Source organism: Limulus polyphemus, unplaced genomic scaffold, assembly GCF_000517525.1.
Source record: "Limulus polyphemus unplaced genomic scaffold, Limulus_polyphemus-2.1.2 Scaffold3575, whole genome shotgun sequence".
NCBI lineage: Eukaryota > Metazoa > Arthropoda > Merostomata > Xiphosura > Limulidae > Limulus > Limulus polyphemus.
The window spans coordinates 12,240-27,991 of NW_013669185.1; the positions used below are offsets into that span (position 1 = coordinate 12,240).

Genomic DNA, 15,752 nt, shown 5'->3' on the forward strand with positions numbered 1-15,752 from the left:
TGCTTGACAGTTAAAATAGTAACCGATTCACACTGATCTCCTGCAATGTGCAGAAAAACTAGAAATATTTTATTACAGATTATAAGTATCTTGCACACAAAGAATGATATTATTCTAATTAAGTTTTTTCTACTAAAAATATATTATCTATTAATTGTAGTTATCAGACTCTGAATAATTTGAGTGCAAGTGATTTTCATTTTAAGTATAAAAATACTTTTCTTCATCTTACCATTTGAGTTTTATTTGCATAACCTCTAGAACTTCATAATGAATATCAGAAGTCTTTTTAGGGTAAATCTTTATATTTTATTATTCATTTTCTCTACCATATCACCAACTGTAGATATCATCATCAATATACAGTGCAATGAAATGTTTAAAATTAAGAAACAGAAAAATGTACAAATCTTTTACTTTTTGTTAGAGTATCTTAAAAGATCTTTTTTTGGTGATACTTGTAATTTCAGGCAAAATTACCTTACACGTGTGCAAGATCGTAAGCCTTGAGAACTGGGGCAATGTTTGAGATAAATTTAAATAATTTTTAAACCTTTCAATTATGCATTTTAAAATATAAACAATACATAATTAACTAAGATATAAAGTAAAACCTAAATGCAATTTAACTCTCTATCTAACCATAACATACTTAGGTAAGAAACAACCGTCAGTGTTATCGTGAACAAAACAGCTAACAATACTACCAGCAGTTATATCTACCTAACGATGACAACTGAGAGCCAATTTCAAAATAACTATTGCTAGAATATAATGTAAAATGTGCTCTTTTTAATGACTATATACGCATGTGTCAAGTAACTACATGTGACTTGTAAAGCTCAAGGAATAGTATAGAAGGTGAGTGTGGCACCTGTCAGGGGTTAGAAAAATTTATCTATAGTTTCAACAGAAGTCAGCCAAAGAACTTTGTAACATATGTGTCAATAGGGCAAGTAAACGTACTTATTGTCTACACATATTCATACCACACTGGGGTTATCATATTTAAGATAGTGTGTGTGTGTGTGAAAGTTGAGATATTTCATAGCTCATGGGTCACTAAACTGAAGTTTAACTTGTTTTTTAAAGATTTTTTTTTCAAACAAAGGAAATAAAACTTAGATAACATGAAGCTTTGAATTATAACATATATTATAATGTTAATTTCATTGACATACATTGATAGTAAAGATGTTTAATTAAATTTTGAATGTAACTCAGTGGCTTGCATAGAAAGGGATTTAAAGGGGTACTCACTACAAAAGGGTTAATCACCTTTCAGTATTAAAGGATTTTGTAATATTATTTGTCTTAAATAATTACAGCTCTAACAGAACAGCAATGCCTATGTTATAATATTCCTGAAATATCAAAATTTTGTATTTTATTTTGCAGAATTTATTCAAAATAACAAGTGGTTGAAAAAAAACCAGTAATAATGTATTCACCTTTGAATTCCAATACTAACTATTACTTACAAACAACACACTGTTAGCACAACCAATAAATAAAAATTTTAAGTACATATACTTTAATTTTATAAGTGTTTATATGATTAAAACTTTTCAAAATAAAACTAATAAAGTAGAAGATCACAAATGGTTTCTCACAGTTCTTACCTCCATTTCCCACCGGCCAAACCCCATGATGTCTTCTTTCACTATTATGGGTAGTGGATCCAAACGTCCTGTCGAAATTTTTTAGTGTCAAAGTTACTTGAACATATAAGTTTCAAAATAGTCCTAAGATGTCTTGTTAACCGGAGTTATAAAATAAATTTGTAAAGAAACATGCATAGAATTATTAACTAAATCTGAAATCTGTTTGTGTATATTTAAATGTTCTCAATATTTTTCATCACTTTTTTCTCTAGGTTGGTTTACTACAAATGTATCGAGGTTGCTACTCTGTGCAAATATGAGCTTTAGCTTGCCATATAAAAATTAAACCTTCACTCTCCCATGCCTTTCACTAAAACCATCAGATCTAGTAACTCAAGATTATCCAAAGTCTGCTCATATGAAAAAACAAAAATGGAGATGAAGTATAATACTTCAGATTTGAACATTCTTATTAAATTCATTGTATTTGGTAGCAGATTAAAAAAAATAATGGAAGGGCACAGAACTTAAAGCACATGAACACTTTGAGAAATATTAGACTGCAAAAAACCCTCTAAAGAATTTATAAGATTTTGTCAAATTTTAAAGATAAATTACAGTAATTCTTAATAACCATGGCTGGAATATACCATTATAACTTTAAGACATTTCTGAGGGGTATTGAGATGTCAGGCATTTAGCAACATAAACCCCATAAGAAATGCAATTTTTTTGTGGCTTCTGGCCTTCCATTGGGCTAAAGTTTTCTTTATTTGTATGCTTGTTTTCTTAATGAGGTATTTCAATAGACATAGGAAGGTTGCATTTATAACAAAGTTCTAAATATGATGAGGTTCCAACTGTACTACTTATTGTTTATCTATTACTGTAAGAAAGTTAACTTCAAGAAACAATGATAACATTGTTTACACTAGAATTATGATTTTCTTACAAAAATTACTACTAGTTAATAATACTTATAAAAGCGGATACTCCATTTGAAACTATGCCACATCAGTGAAATTGGTTGGCACCACGCTTTTGGTTTTTGAGTTATGTAATAAAAAAGAAGCAGAAGAAAGAAGAACAAGAAATTCAAACAGACAGATATTTACACACATTCCCAGAACTTGCAACTCAAATTTTTATATAGATATTGTTATAAAAGAAAACGCTGTATAGTACTGTAAAGTTCTGATGACCTATTGAGGAGATACTTAAAATACCACTTCGATGAACAATCGAAGCCATTCCTGATAAAATAAAATATAATTAGGCAATCATATTACAAAAAAAGATAACAGAAATTAACTTTTTATAGTAGTATGAAACAACAAATAACATGAAAAAAAAGTTTAAAGCCTCTAAAGACAAAAGATTAATGGTAAAATGTATAGATTGACAGAAACAGATTTTGCATAGAAATTTAGCAGAAGATACTAAAATATGACAAAAAACATCATCAAAGGATAGCCTGAACAAATAAGTTTCTCCCATTCCACACAGGTGAATAAAAAACACTTGTTTGTGTGATTTTGAAGCACATATAACAAATAGTTTCTCTAGGTGAAAAAGATAGATGTATTTCATACAAAAATATACTATCACACAAGGAATCAGGTGAATTGACTGTAATTCTAGACATTATAACCTGCTGGAGTAAAAGAAGTCATACATACACAACAGCCTACTAGTTCTGACGCGGAACCAGTCTGTTTGGAGTAAGGACCATCCTAACTCACAAAAGTAACAAATGGAAAAAAAGCAATATATATATATATACATCCATTTACATATCTGAATGTTAAGTTCTTCAGGAAAACTAAACAGTATTTCCTACAAAAGGATATATGAGTATCACATAACATACCAATACTAGTTACAAAGCTTGGGTAACACTTTAGTATCTATAAACTTTAAAGGAAGATCAGAACAGATGTGACAAAAATTAATCACATAATCTTGATATAGCAAATGTAAAATAAAATTTTTTCACAGAATACTTTCACTAAAAAGGTTGAAAGCAACTGAAAAGATGGCTGAAAAATAAAGCAAAAAGTGAAGTTGATAGACCACAAATTTCTTTGTTGAATTTCATGCAAAGCCACTCAAGAGCTACATACAATAGATGCCCTTCATTTAGAAGTGATACTCTACAGAGAAGGCAGCTATTCAACCACACACCACAAATTCTTGGACTATTCTTTACTAACAAATTGCGTGATTGACTGTCACATTAAAATGCCCTCACAGTTGAAAGAATGAACTGAATTTGCGACAGGATTCAAACCTGTCACCCTTAGACTGCAAATTCAGCACCATGCCAGGCCCTAAGAAATTAACTTTCTGTATCAGAAAGACAGGTCTTCCAGAACCTCTGTGAAGTAGTTAAGTACTCACGATGAAGAATCTTACAGAATGTTTTCAAGTCTGTAAAACTGGTCACTGTATCAGAAAAATTATATATACACAGTAAATAATGCCAAATTTATTCTTTGCAATAAAATGAAGAATACTGTTATGTTTCTTTACAGTAAAATACTTAATGTCCTTCAAAATGTTTCTAGGTTTTTCAAAAATCTTATGTGTAAGAAAGACAACAAACATAAATAAAAACCTATTCTTATAGTTATGCTTTGGAAGGACCCTTGCAACACATACATGTACAAGTAAACTAACCATCAGTCTTTCTAGAGCACAGTGTTTGGAAATTTCAAAATCTATAGCAAAGTCATGATCTTTGAAAGAAATAATGACACCCCATGACATTCAGTTACATAATATGCAACCACAATTGTATATCAAAACACAATGACTTTCCACGTCATTTAAAACTTAATACAGTAGTGCACTCAAAATACTTTTTTACTCATAATCACACTAGTACTTTTGTGCTATGTACTTTACTTTTTCCATCAGCATCTTAAACAACACTGAATCACAGTTCATAATGCTTATGAATTACTATAATATATAAAGTAATGATTAAAATGGAAAATATCTTAAAAGTGTATTCCATCTAATAAAACCAACCAGATTTAGATACTGACTAAACAGAATGATCATTCTTTTATTTTCAACTAGCGTAAAATAACCATGCTCCACTGCGATTCTAAGGCCCCCATATAATTCACAGTGACCTCAATGTACCAGTCAAGCATCTCGAATATTTTAATTATTTAGCTACCTCAATGCACCAATTCTTTAATTGATTTGTCTGTTGTCATTTCCCAAATTTAATTCAATTCATCTATTTTTAAAAGCAAATAATTTTATTTTGGCTTCTCAGATTTGTTTTTCTTCTTTAGTTTTTACTTGAATTATTTTCATTCTCCAATTCATATTTTTCTTTCCATTGTTTGTTGCCGTTCCCCAAACTTAGTTCAATTCAATTATTTTTAATTCTCAGGTTTGTATTTTTCTTCCCATATTTGTGCCAATATTCTTTAACTGTTTTGTTTGATGTCATTTCCCAAAGTTTATTTATCTAAACCTTTTCTAGTGTTCTGAGGGCCTTTTCCATGGGTCCTGGGAGGTCCTGATGCCTTTGTTCCCTCCTTGTTACCTTTAACAGGCTAAGAAATGTTTGATCCCATACCATATTGAATTTTGTTCATTTTTTACCAAAATATGTCCATTGTTCCCAATTTTCAGCAGACTTTCTGATCATTTTGTTCTTTTTCAACAGTATTTGGCAGAAAACCTCCAACCTGAGAATTAGACAAAAAGTGATACTTTTCTATAGACCTTTAAGAAGTAGAATTATGGGGTTTAAGGGCTATAGAGCAAAAAATTGGCCCAAATTTTTTAGTCAAATCTAAAAAATAATACCCAGGTACACACCCTGAGAATTCCCTTGGTATGCATGCAAAGTTTCAGGTCTCTAGGTTCTTTCCTCTTGGATCTATAGAGGTCACACACACACAGACATATTCTTTTATTATTATAAATGAGATTTATGTAATACTAGCAAAAATACCCAGCTTTGCTCAGGTTATTAGATTGATATATTTTAGATGAATATGTTATAGATAATTATAGATGACACTATACGTCACATTATGTAACCCATATAAAAGCCAGTGTGTGTCACATCATGCTTGATTTTAAACATAAATTGCTTCTGAATTAAGGTATATTGTATTTAATAAAAACAAACCTCTTTAATCAATGGAGACTCTAAATTAAGAAATCAACAAATATTTTTCCATTTTTATAGTATATACATTTCATTTTATACTTTTGGTACACAAATTAACAACAATATTAGGTTGTACTTTTGTTGCTTATAATGCATTCCAACATGACATAAAAGCCATTGTTGGAATGCATTGTTACCAAAATGCACTGGCTTTTCTACATATTAGTTGTTGTTATGTAAGGAAAATTTTCTTTGCTATGTGGTTTTTCACTAGCTTGCCTTGTTAAAAAGATGTACGCACATGGATAAGTAATAATACCCAGGTGCACACCCTCAGGGTCCACTTAGTATGGGTGCAAAATCTCAGGTTTCTAGGTTCTTTCCTCTTGGGGTTATGGCGGTCACATTTCTTTTCTAAGTGGTTTTTAGTCAAAAAAGATGCACACGCTCATGCTCGTTGATAAGTAATAATACCGAGGTGCAAACGCTTGGGGTCTACTTAATATGGGTACGAAATTTCAGGTTACTAGGTTCTTTGCTCTTGAAGGTAAGGTGGTCACATATTCTTTTCTATATGGTTTTTTTTTGCTTGCTTACCTCACAAAAACACGCACATGTGTGGATAAGTAATAATACCCAGGTGCACACCCTCAGGGTCTATGTAGTATATGTGAAAAATTTCAGGTTTCTAGATTCTTTGCTCTTGGAGCTATGGCAGTCACACATACAGAGACTCACAGGCACACCCTTTTATTATTATAGATGTAGAATTAACTGTCTGGTTTTTCTTACAAACATAGTTCTATGAAGTAAAATGTCAGGAAGTATATATCCAAAGGAAAATACATTTCTTATCTATATAGTGACTTAAAATGCAATGTCTTTTATTGGTTTGAATCACTTAATAATATCCACACAAAAACATTAGTGGAATCTGAAGAGTCAATGAAAAATATGTCTTAGAAATGATAAAGTTCACTGTTCTGTGCAACGTTAACACAGAGCATACTATTCACATCTGTACATAAACTTGAGTAGGTGATAAAGTAACTACAAAAATGACAAAACTGTTGAACAAGTGAAGTTTTTTTCAGACATTTCTTGCCTATTAACTTACAACTACATGTCAAACATCTTATAAATCTAGCTTTGGGCTTTTATAATTATAATTTTTTGGTTTAGAGGTTCCAATAGAAGGAGTGCAACAAAACAAACACTCAACAAACACTATCACAAAAGTGGGGAAAACATTTCTTCATGAACAATGCAACTTTGTTAGAGCATTGGTATAAAGTTAACAACCTTTAAGCTACCCTTTGATCCAACATTACTAATGAATAAAGAATGAGAATGACATTCCATACAATAATGACCTTCTTAAAAAAAAAAGCTCCAGATAGATACAGATATGCAACTCTCACTCCAAGAAGAAAGAGTTCAAAAACCAGAATATAAGTGTGTAGTAAGACTGTAATTACATGTTAAAATTCTTACCTGACATTCCTACAGTGGAACACGGATCCAATTTAACCACAGACTAAATAGTTGTTGAAAATTAACCATATATTACACTGTTCAATTTTATACTTTCTGACACAGCTCAATATCAATTATGTAAAGTTCAAATCAAAGCTTCAACATGTTTTGATTTTCTGAAATATTTCTAAGAATTAGTAAAGTTATTTAAGCTGCAAAACTAAACAATATACGAATTTTAAAGTGAAAAATCATTACTCATTAAAGATTTGATCAGAAGTTAAAAATATCAATAGTGTGTGTCAATGTTGGTTATTAAGTTTGAATTTCTGAATGTTTAGTTACATTTGCATTTCTCCTATAACAATTTCCTTTGTTGGAACATTAATTTTTGTCAACAATTGTCTTACATCCAGCCACTATTTCCAGGTCTGCCATAGGATAGAGTTGTAGGAACAGGCTGTGTCAGAATACATCTTGCTCTTGCCACATTGTTTAACAATCTGTTTCTGAGAGTGATGCTTCCCTGTCAGATCCAATTGTTATTAGTGAATAAACCTTTTTTTTACATAAATAAAATTTTTGTATATGTTCTTTTCCACTATATGTAGTTTATTTCAGTACTAATACAATAGAACAAGTTATTCTAAAACATTATCAAAATGTTTAATTTTACAACCTTAATTCAAACATCAACAAAAGTTATAAATAAATATGAGGTCAGACAAGATTATTTCAGTTACTTACCTTTTTTATGTTTCTGTAGTTAGAAACAAAAACTTCAACACTCATACCATATTTATAAAACACTGCACACTATCATTATTTGAAAATTCTCATCATTCTTGTATTGACACAAATTAAATAACAATGTAAGGACAAAACAAAAATACAAAATTAATTTATCCTTAAAGTATAGTAAACAACAATACTGGTTAATAACCAAAGAACAAAATTAAAATAGTATGTATGGGTAGCAGCCAAATGAATGGTCAAATGTGTAAAAAAAAATCATCATTATCTTTTATTTCTAGAAACACAGGAACTATCAGCATTACTATTCACACCATTAGATGTAATATTGTATCTTTCCTTTACTACCCCTAAGCAAACTGAAAAAAACGTTTTTAATGTTTTAAGTATGTATTTAAAGTGTACAAACATTATATACAGTTATATTTCAAGCTTACAACATGTAACCTTTTAACATACTTAAAAAAAAATTTTCTTGACATACTTTTCTTTTTCTAAAAGTTTTATTCCTACAAAAATTGCAACTTTTCAAATTTCAACCAAAGAAAAAAATGTTAAAATACACATTCATACACAATGTGTTTAAGAGGGGAAAGAAAATACTCTTTGAGTTGTTGAAGAAATACGGTTTTTTGTTTTATATACAATGAAGACCATATAGCATAACATAAAATTCAATTCTTTAAATCTTAGTAGCATCCACTATCATTTTGTTGAATAGTTTGTTTATATATATATATATATATATCACATTAAAAATTAAAAGGAGGGAAAAAAATCAATTTACATGAAATGGACTTTGACTGGTGGAAAATAATTACCAGAAAAGATTCTTACTTACTTACCCTGGCATGATAATCAAAAAGACCAACAAATGTAGGCCAGAATAAAATTACTGTTCCTTTTAAATAGGAGCAACTTTGGTAACAAACAAGCTACACAAGGACTATCTGTGCCAGACATTCCTAATTTATAAACTAATGGGCTAGGAGAAAGGTAACTAGTCAACAGCATTCACCACCAACTCTTAAGCTACTCTAATCATTCAAGTTGTGGGATTTTACCCTCACTCATTTAATGAGCCCAAGGCCCCAAAGCTATAATTTTCCTACATTGAAAATATATTTCCAACAGGTACTTCCACTCATTTAAATAGCTATTCTCATTCAGTGCTACCATCCACTGGCAATTTTTTTTTAAATGCCACAAGCCTTTTATTCCTATGTACCTTCTCGCTTCACATGGTTTAACTGATTCACGCATGCAAATTATCATGCAATTAACCTCCACCAACAGATGTGCCTCACTCACACGTGACTCATGTGACTCCCTCTATGCTATTCTACCTAACTATCATTTTAAGTTTAGGCAAAAAACAAAGCACCATTATACAGTGGGGAAGAAAGGGTGGGAAGTGTGAGCAGAAGTAAGTACCTGTCGGAAATATATTTTCAGTGTAGGAAAATTATAACATCCGAAAAGGTACCTTACTTCCACTCACAAACATAGATAAAATCCCACATTGAAGTTAGAGGGACCAGTGCAAGGGAGAAAAGAGAAGCATCCTCAATAAGTGTTAAAAGGACCCCTCCCAAGAGGGAACACTCAAAGATGTGGATGATATATGGAAGACTGCAACACTTCTGTACCAGGTATACTCTTTGCCTAGACATGGAAAAGGTGAGACTGAGTCAGGTAGACAAAAATGAAGATCAAATCTCATTTTTGTGGGTAAAAGATGGGTTCAACAGACTGTACACAGCAAGTAAACTACATCCAAAACTCTACTGTCAAGAACTGATATCCACATGGGGTAGGACGAGGATCATATCATCAGTAAGTGAACTTCAACCTAAAACTCAACTGCTGGGAACTGACATCCAAGCAGGGGCAGGAAAGAGAATCATACCATCTTCACCTCAAGTTCAGCCAACCAGAGGGAGAATTATCACCATCAATTACTGGAACCACCCCAAATGTAGTACCATTCTCAGCATAAAGACACTGAGGGGAGCACAAGGGGAGGTAGCGGAGCAATGACCAAGTGCACCCATCATGACCCACAACACAGAGAAGTACACCCAAGATGAATTGAATAAGTGAGCAGGTACATCCTGAACACATGTGAGGATTTATCTTGATTGGTTCAGCTCTAAATTCAAAACTCAACCACTGGGAACTGACATTAATGCGGGGATAGAATGAGGGATCCCAATCAAAGGAGTGAACTGCCTTGATGCCAGAAAACTACATGCGTGAGTACATCATGTTGATTGGTCCAAAACTAAGACTGGCTTTCATGCAGGGGTAGGATGAGGAATCCCAATTATGCCTACACCAGCAGAACACCACCACCATAATCTCAAATGAATGGATGCATTATTCTAATATTGTATATTTCAGACTCAGGAAGAGACTTCCATGGTTCACCACCCAAGCAGCTTGGAACTGGAAAAATGGTAAGGACTCTCTTATTCCACTGGACGAATGAGCTGAACAGAGGAGTGTTCACACCCGAGACAGTGCAATGGCTGATCACAAAACCTATACTGAAAAGCGGGGATGGGCAGCTATCCAATTTTGCTTTACCCATGATATCCATGGGTGAGTACGATCTGGAACAAGCATACTGCAAGGAATAATCCACAAACAATCTTACAAAACACCCCATCTCTAGTATATTACAGAACAGTGTGTGTTTAATGGCCATGGAAAAAAAAAATTCAACATGGTCTTTCAGTGCAGATACGAGTACCAAACTAAGTGAAGTATACCTGGCCAGGTACCACTTGCAACAGAGCAGCATCCAGATCAAAACATGGAATAGGCCCCTGAAGAAGATAAATAAGGAAAAAAAGAAAAGTTATCTAGTTATAGCCACACCGAGGTCTGAAGAATGACAAAGGTGGAAGATGATAACCCAACGAAGAAGAAACAGCAACACAATGCAGATAGTGAGAAATTGATAAATCACCCTGTGATGAACAAATCGAAGGTAGTGTCTTGATATTGGAATACAGTGATGAGCATTCAAACTTGGTCATCCATAAACCCAGAGAAAAAGCCCACCTGAGAGTGAGAAATGATTCCATGGTAAAACAAGGTAGCACCAAGAAGCGATTGAGGCATAACAGATCTATCACAGGGCACCAGTCTCTGGTTGTCTTGGGGACCACAAACAGCCTGAAATAAAACCCTGGAGAAGGATGAACTACAAGATCAATGCCATGTTGAGAGAGATCTTGTACTGCCTCGTACAGAAGCTGATATTCTAAATGGGTAAAATGGATTCCAAGTGTTGTGAATCCGGGAACAGAAAATCAACCTGATGGTAGGCTAAAGTAAACTGGTCTGCAGCTTGCAGAGGGCGAGGCACACTTGCACCATCAGTATGAACCCCAATATCAGGAGAGGGTGGAAATACAAAATACTGAGAGGAAGCAGTACCACGTTACAAGGAAGGTAGAGGATTACAGGAAATTGTGGAAAAAGGATAAAACAGAACATACTTGTGTAATCATTTACAAAAAGTTCTATTAGGCCTAGAGTAACTAGGGAAGACACGCCAAAGACAGATGGAGGAAAAAAGCTGCAAAACTGTCATTGTCCTGGACAGGTTTGGTTTGTTCAGGAGGAAGCTGGGCAACATAAGGAGAAGAAGGTTGGTTCAAATAATGATCAATCTCTCGACAAATAATTGCCGATAATTCCAATGTCGAGTTACCCCCCCTGAAGTCTGAGCAAATATGCTGGCAAAGGTACAACTCTGATGTGATGACATTTATTTAGTAATTCATCATGTAAACCAAACACAAAAAATTAATTTCCATAACTGGATTTCTAAAGTGAAATAACACCTCTATGAAATATTAAAATGGAAATTATGGGTTGTAAACTAAAAGTAAATGGTATGAAAATTCAAAAATCGATTTGAGAGAACAGTACAGAAAACGTCTTAACACAAGCACTGAGAAATGATAGTTAGGTAGAATAGCATAGGGAGAGTTACAAGTTTTATGTGTGAGGCACATCTTTCGGTGAGTGTTTGTCACATAATAATTTGCATGTGTGAATCAGTTAAAACATGTGAACCAAGAGGGTACATAAGAATAAAAGACTTGTGGCATAAGAAAAAATTTTGCAAACAGAGGGCAGCACTGAATGAGAATAGCTATGTATGCGAGTAGAAGTAAGGTACCTTGTCAGAAATGAAAAGCATAATTTTTGTTTCACAGTCAAACACTAACCTTTGGGTCACACTTAGCCCAAGGAATGTTTTAGTGCCCTTAAACATTTTTGTACTATTTCTGTATTTGGTCTCAGACAGGAAGACAGATATGCTCTTTTAATTAAATGGTTATTATTATTATTATTATCTATCATTCAATTCCTGTTCTATGTGCTTCAGTGTGATATTTTAAGCCTTGTAATGTATAAATTGATGTATCTAAAACAGCTCATTATTTTAAAAATAACAGGATGAAAGGCATGTCTAAGATCTGAAAATAAGTTATGTTCTACTTAAGATTTTGTTTTAATAGGATGATTTGGCTTAAGAAATGAGTTGTCATCAGCATTATTGCAGGCCACACCTCGAAAGAACTTGCAAAGAAAATTGAGAGCAAGTACCTCCATGTAAATTGACTGAAGAAATGACAGTAAAATTTTATAAATGTATCATAACAAGATGTCTACATAGGCATGACAGAAAATGATGGCAATTCTGTTGAACTGCCAAAATGATGAACACACTGATGTGGATAGACTGCTTATATGGAGACGAAACAATGAAAACAGTGAAGGAGTCCAGAATTGTATCCCACCCAGCTAGATGTATCCATGAACAGATATAAGTATAAATGAGCTGGGTGAAGAGGGATGACTATGGTTATTTGGGAACAATTGAGAGATGGAAGGAGGAAGGAGAGAAATATTCCACTGATCTGTCATAACTCACTGAAGGAGATTGAAATGTGCATTTCCACTGGAAAAAGAGACTCTAAAGAGGATAACAGCCTCCCCCCCCAAAAAAAACAAAATATAGGACCTCTTGCATAGGAAGTAAAGGATAAATGAGACCTTTGAAAACCAGACATTCTACATCTTGGAAACATAAAGAAGAAGGCTGAGCCTCCAGCACACAAACTCATAAAGACCCCAAAACAATCAGATACTGAGAATACTCTGCTCAGCCAACCCATGGAGTAGACCATGTATATGGAAGGATGCAGCAAAGGACGTCTCCCAGGACGAAGATAGAAGAAGTCAGATAGTTGTAAAAATTTAAATCTAATGAGTGCATTCTTCACATGAAAGTCCTTAGTAAGTAAATGAAAACAGATGGGGCTTGAGTCCTAAAATACAAAGAAAGCCTTCGAGAGAAAACAGTGTGACCCAAGGGTTTTCTGAAAAGTGACTTCATAAGTGCATAAAGTGTATGAGCCAAGTTCCCATAGGAATGAAGCTGAACGGTGGTTTCTGAAGCTCTGATCTCAATGATGGCTAGCCTAATAGTAGGGGGGTAAGCATGAAGGGGCTACAAGATGAGAAACAGGAAGGGTGAGGAACTCCCTAAAAATTTCATTGCAGAGGAAGGTTACTAAACTGAGTTTCTTAAGATATGATTGAAAGAATTTAGTCCTGAATGTGAGGCATCCAGACCAAGCAAATTTCAAACTAAAAAAAAATCAAGTTAATGGACAAGAAAAAGCATGGAGAACAGGTAGGTGCAACCTTCCCCAATAAAACTTTGGGTTTGCAATGTAGAGCCTCAACAAAAAGGGCTAAAGATCACAAATAACTAAGAAGTTGAGTAAGAGGCAGATTGAAAGAGAGAGAGTCAAATTTGAAGAAAAAGCTACCTAAGCTGGAAGAAAAGATTCAAGAGACAGAAGCTATAGAAAAAAGAAAGAAATCTGATAAAATTCCACAGCGAAGTCTCAAGATTGAGGAGGACATGGAAACTGCGAGTCGACACGAAGCTGAGACAGAAAATAATCACATAACTTTAAGTTATGTTATTGGATTATGTCAAGCATGTGCAGCTCACATACAGATTTTGCTGAGAATGTTTTTATTGAACTTTTTAAATTTATGTTTCTTATCTAACCTACTCAATTTCTAATTTTGACATTTTAGTTATTTTTAGAACAACATATAAAAATATACATAAAAATAAGAAATCCAGTACCTGAAACTTTGTTTTTGCTCTCAGCCCCCAATGAAACTTAACCCTACATTTTTTATAACAACAATAGTAAGACCTCAGATAATTTTTATTCATTTCAAGTAATAAGTGCCTTAAAATAATTCAATTCATTTAAATAACTGCTGTGAATTTGGCAATATTAACAACGAATTTGTAGACTTAATGTTTTGAACACTGTCATTAGAACAAGTTAGCCTTATACAGAAATCAATTAAATAAAATCTTCTCTTTTTACTAGTTATAAATAATCCAAAATAAAACATCAAGGAAAATTACTGAGAATTTGTAAAAGACAGAATATGATAAGAAAGTGTCTCAAGTGGATATGAGTTTATAGTTTATATCTCCATAAACTAAGAAGATTGAGACTATAAAACTATACTTGGCCTTAGCAACACCTTTGCTATACGTAATTTGAGCCACACTCAGGTCACATAGGGGTAGTAAGAAAATCTAAAGTGGGCAATTCAGTATGAAGTGTCATATGATACAGAGAAGTGGAGAATGAGAAATTAATTAAGTATATCCTTTTGAAATTAAATAAACTACCTTTGATGCCAAATTTACTGACATACATTGATAATAAAGTTGTTTGATGAAATTTTGAATGTAACTCTTTAAAAGGTTGTGAGATGCACACTATAATCCCCACCTGTGTACAAACAGTTAAACTGTAATCCTTAAATAAGGAAGATGGAAGTTGTTGCAGCTGAAACAAAGAACACTCATCTTCCACACTTCCATAACAAGTGGAAAGCAATGTTTCTTCAGATACATTCAGAGGGATTTTTAAGGTTTTTATGCAAGTATTCTGCATGTAGTTAGATCATACCCTTTAAACATAATGTGAAAGATCTTAAACATATGATAATTCTCTACCTTATATGAGTTACATACCAAAAAGTCTTCATCTGGTGTATGTCTTTCTCCCCTAAACTTAAGCAGCCTGAATTGTAAAGATGGACAGAAGAGATAAAGGCGCAGCACATCTTATTTCTCAAGCAAATATTTTTGTCCTTTGTGTACACAAATATGTAGCTTTTCCTTTTGTTACCCATGTCCAACTTATTTTGTTATGCTTGGTTATTACATTTCTGAAAAGCAAGGATAATGCTATCTAGGGACATATAATAAACAACTTTGATGAATTAAGTCTTTCGTAATTCAGTTATTAATACTCATGCATACAGATATTGTTCAGGAAATGTTCAAATAGTATAGTTTTAGAGTACTATATTATGAACAAGCTTCTAAAAGATAATTTATTTTTTGTCCAAACATGTTACATAGCTAAGTGAGACTACACACAGTTGAAATTGTACTAATCTGACATTAATAATCACCTGCTTTAAATTGGCAGAATGGGGATTTACAATGAGTTGTTGCAATTTATTTATATACATGTTACAGTGTAATGAGCTTAATCCATCCATTCTATTTTTGAAACAGTATTTTGAGCCATTAGTAGCTAGCAATTTGAAACATTTCTAGCCCATCACACTAGGATCACTTATTAAAGTATCCAAACATAATCATAATGTATTGTTAGAGTTTTTGTTTTGTAAGAGAA

At 33.0% G+C, this 15,752-nt stretch overlaps 1 protein-coding gene across 1 annotated transcript in view; it reads right to left on the bottom strand.

The window, feature by feature from the left end:
• Positions 1-1,622: 1,622 nt before the first annotated feature.
• Positions 1,623-15,752, bottom strand: part of LOC106469621 (G patch domain-containing protein 8-like) — a gene marked incomplete at its 3' end in the record, with an annotated part of 66,157 nt that continues 52,027 nt past the window's right edge. The window contains exon 4 of the mRNA XM_013930122.1: positions 1,623-1,690. Within this exon, the coding sequence (XP_013785576.1) occupies positions 1,623-1,690 (68 nt within the window). The remainder of the gene's footprint in view (positions 1,691-15,752) is intronic.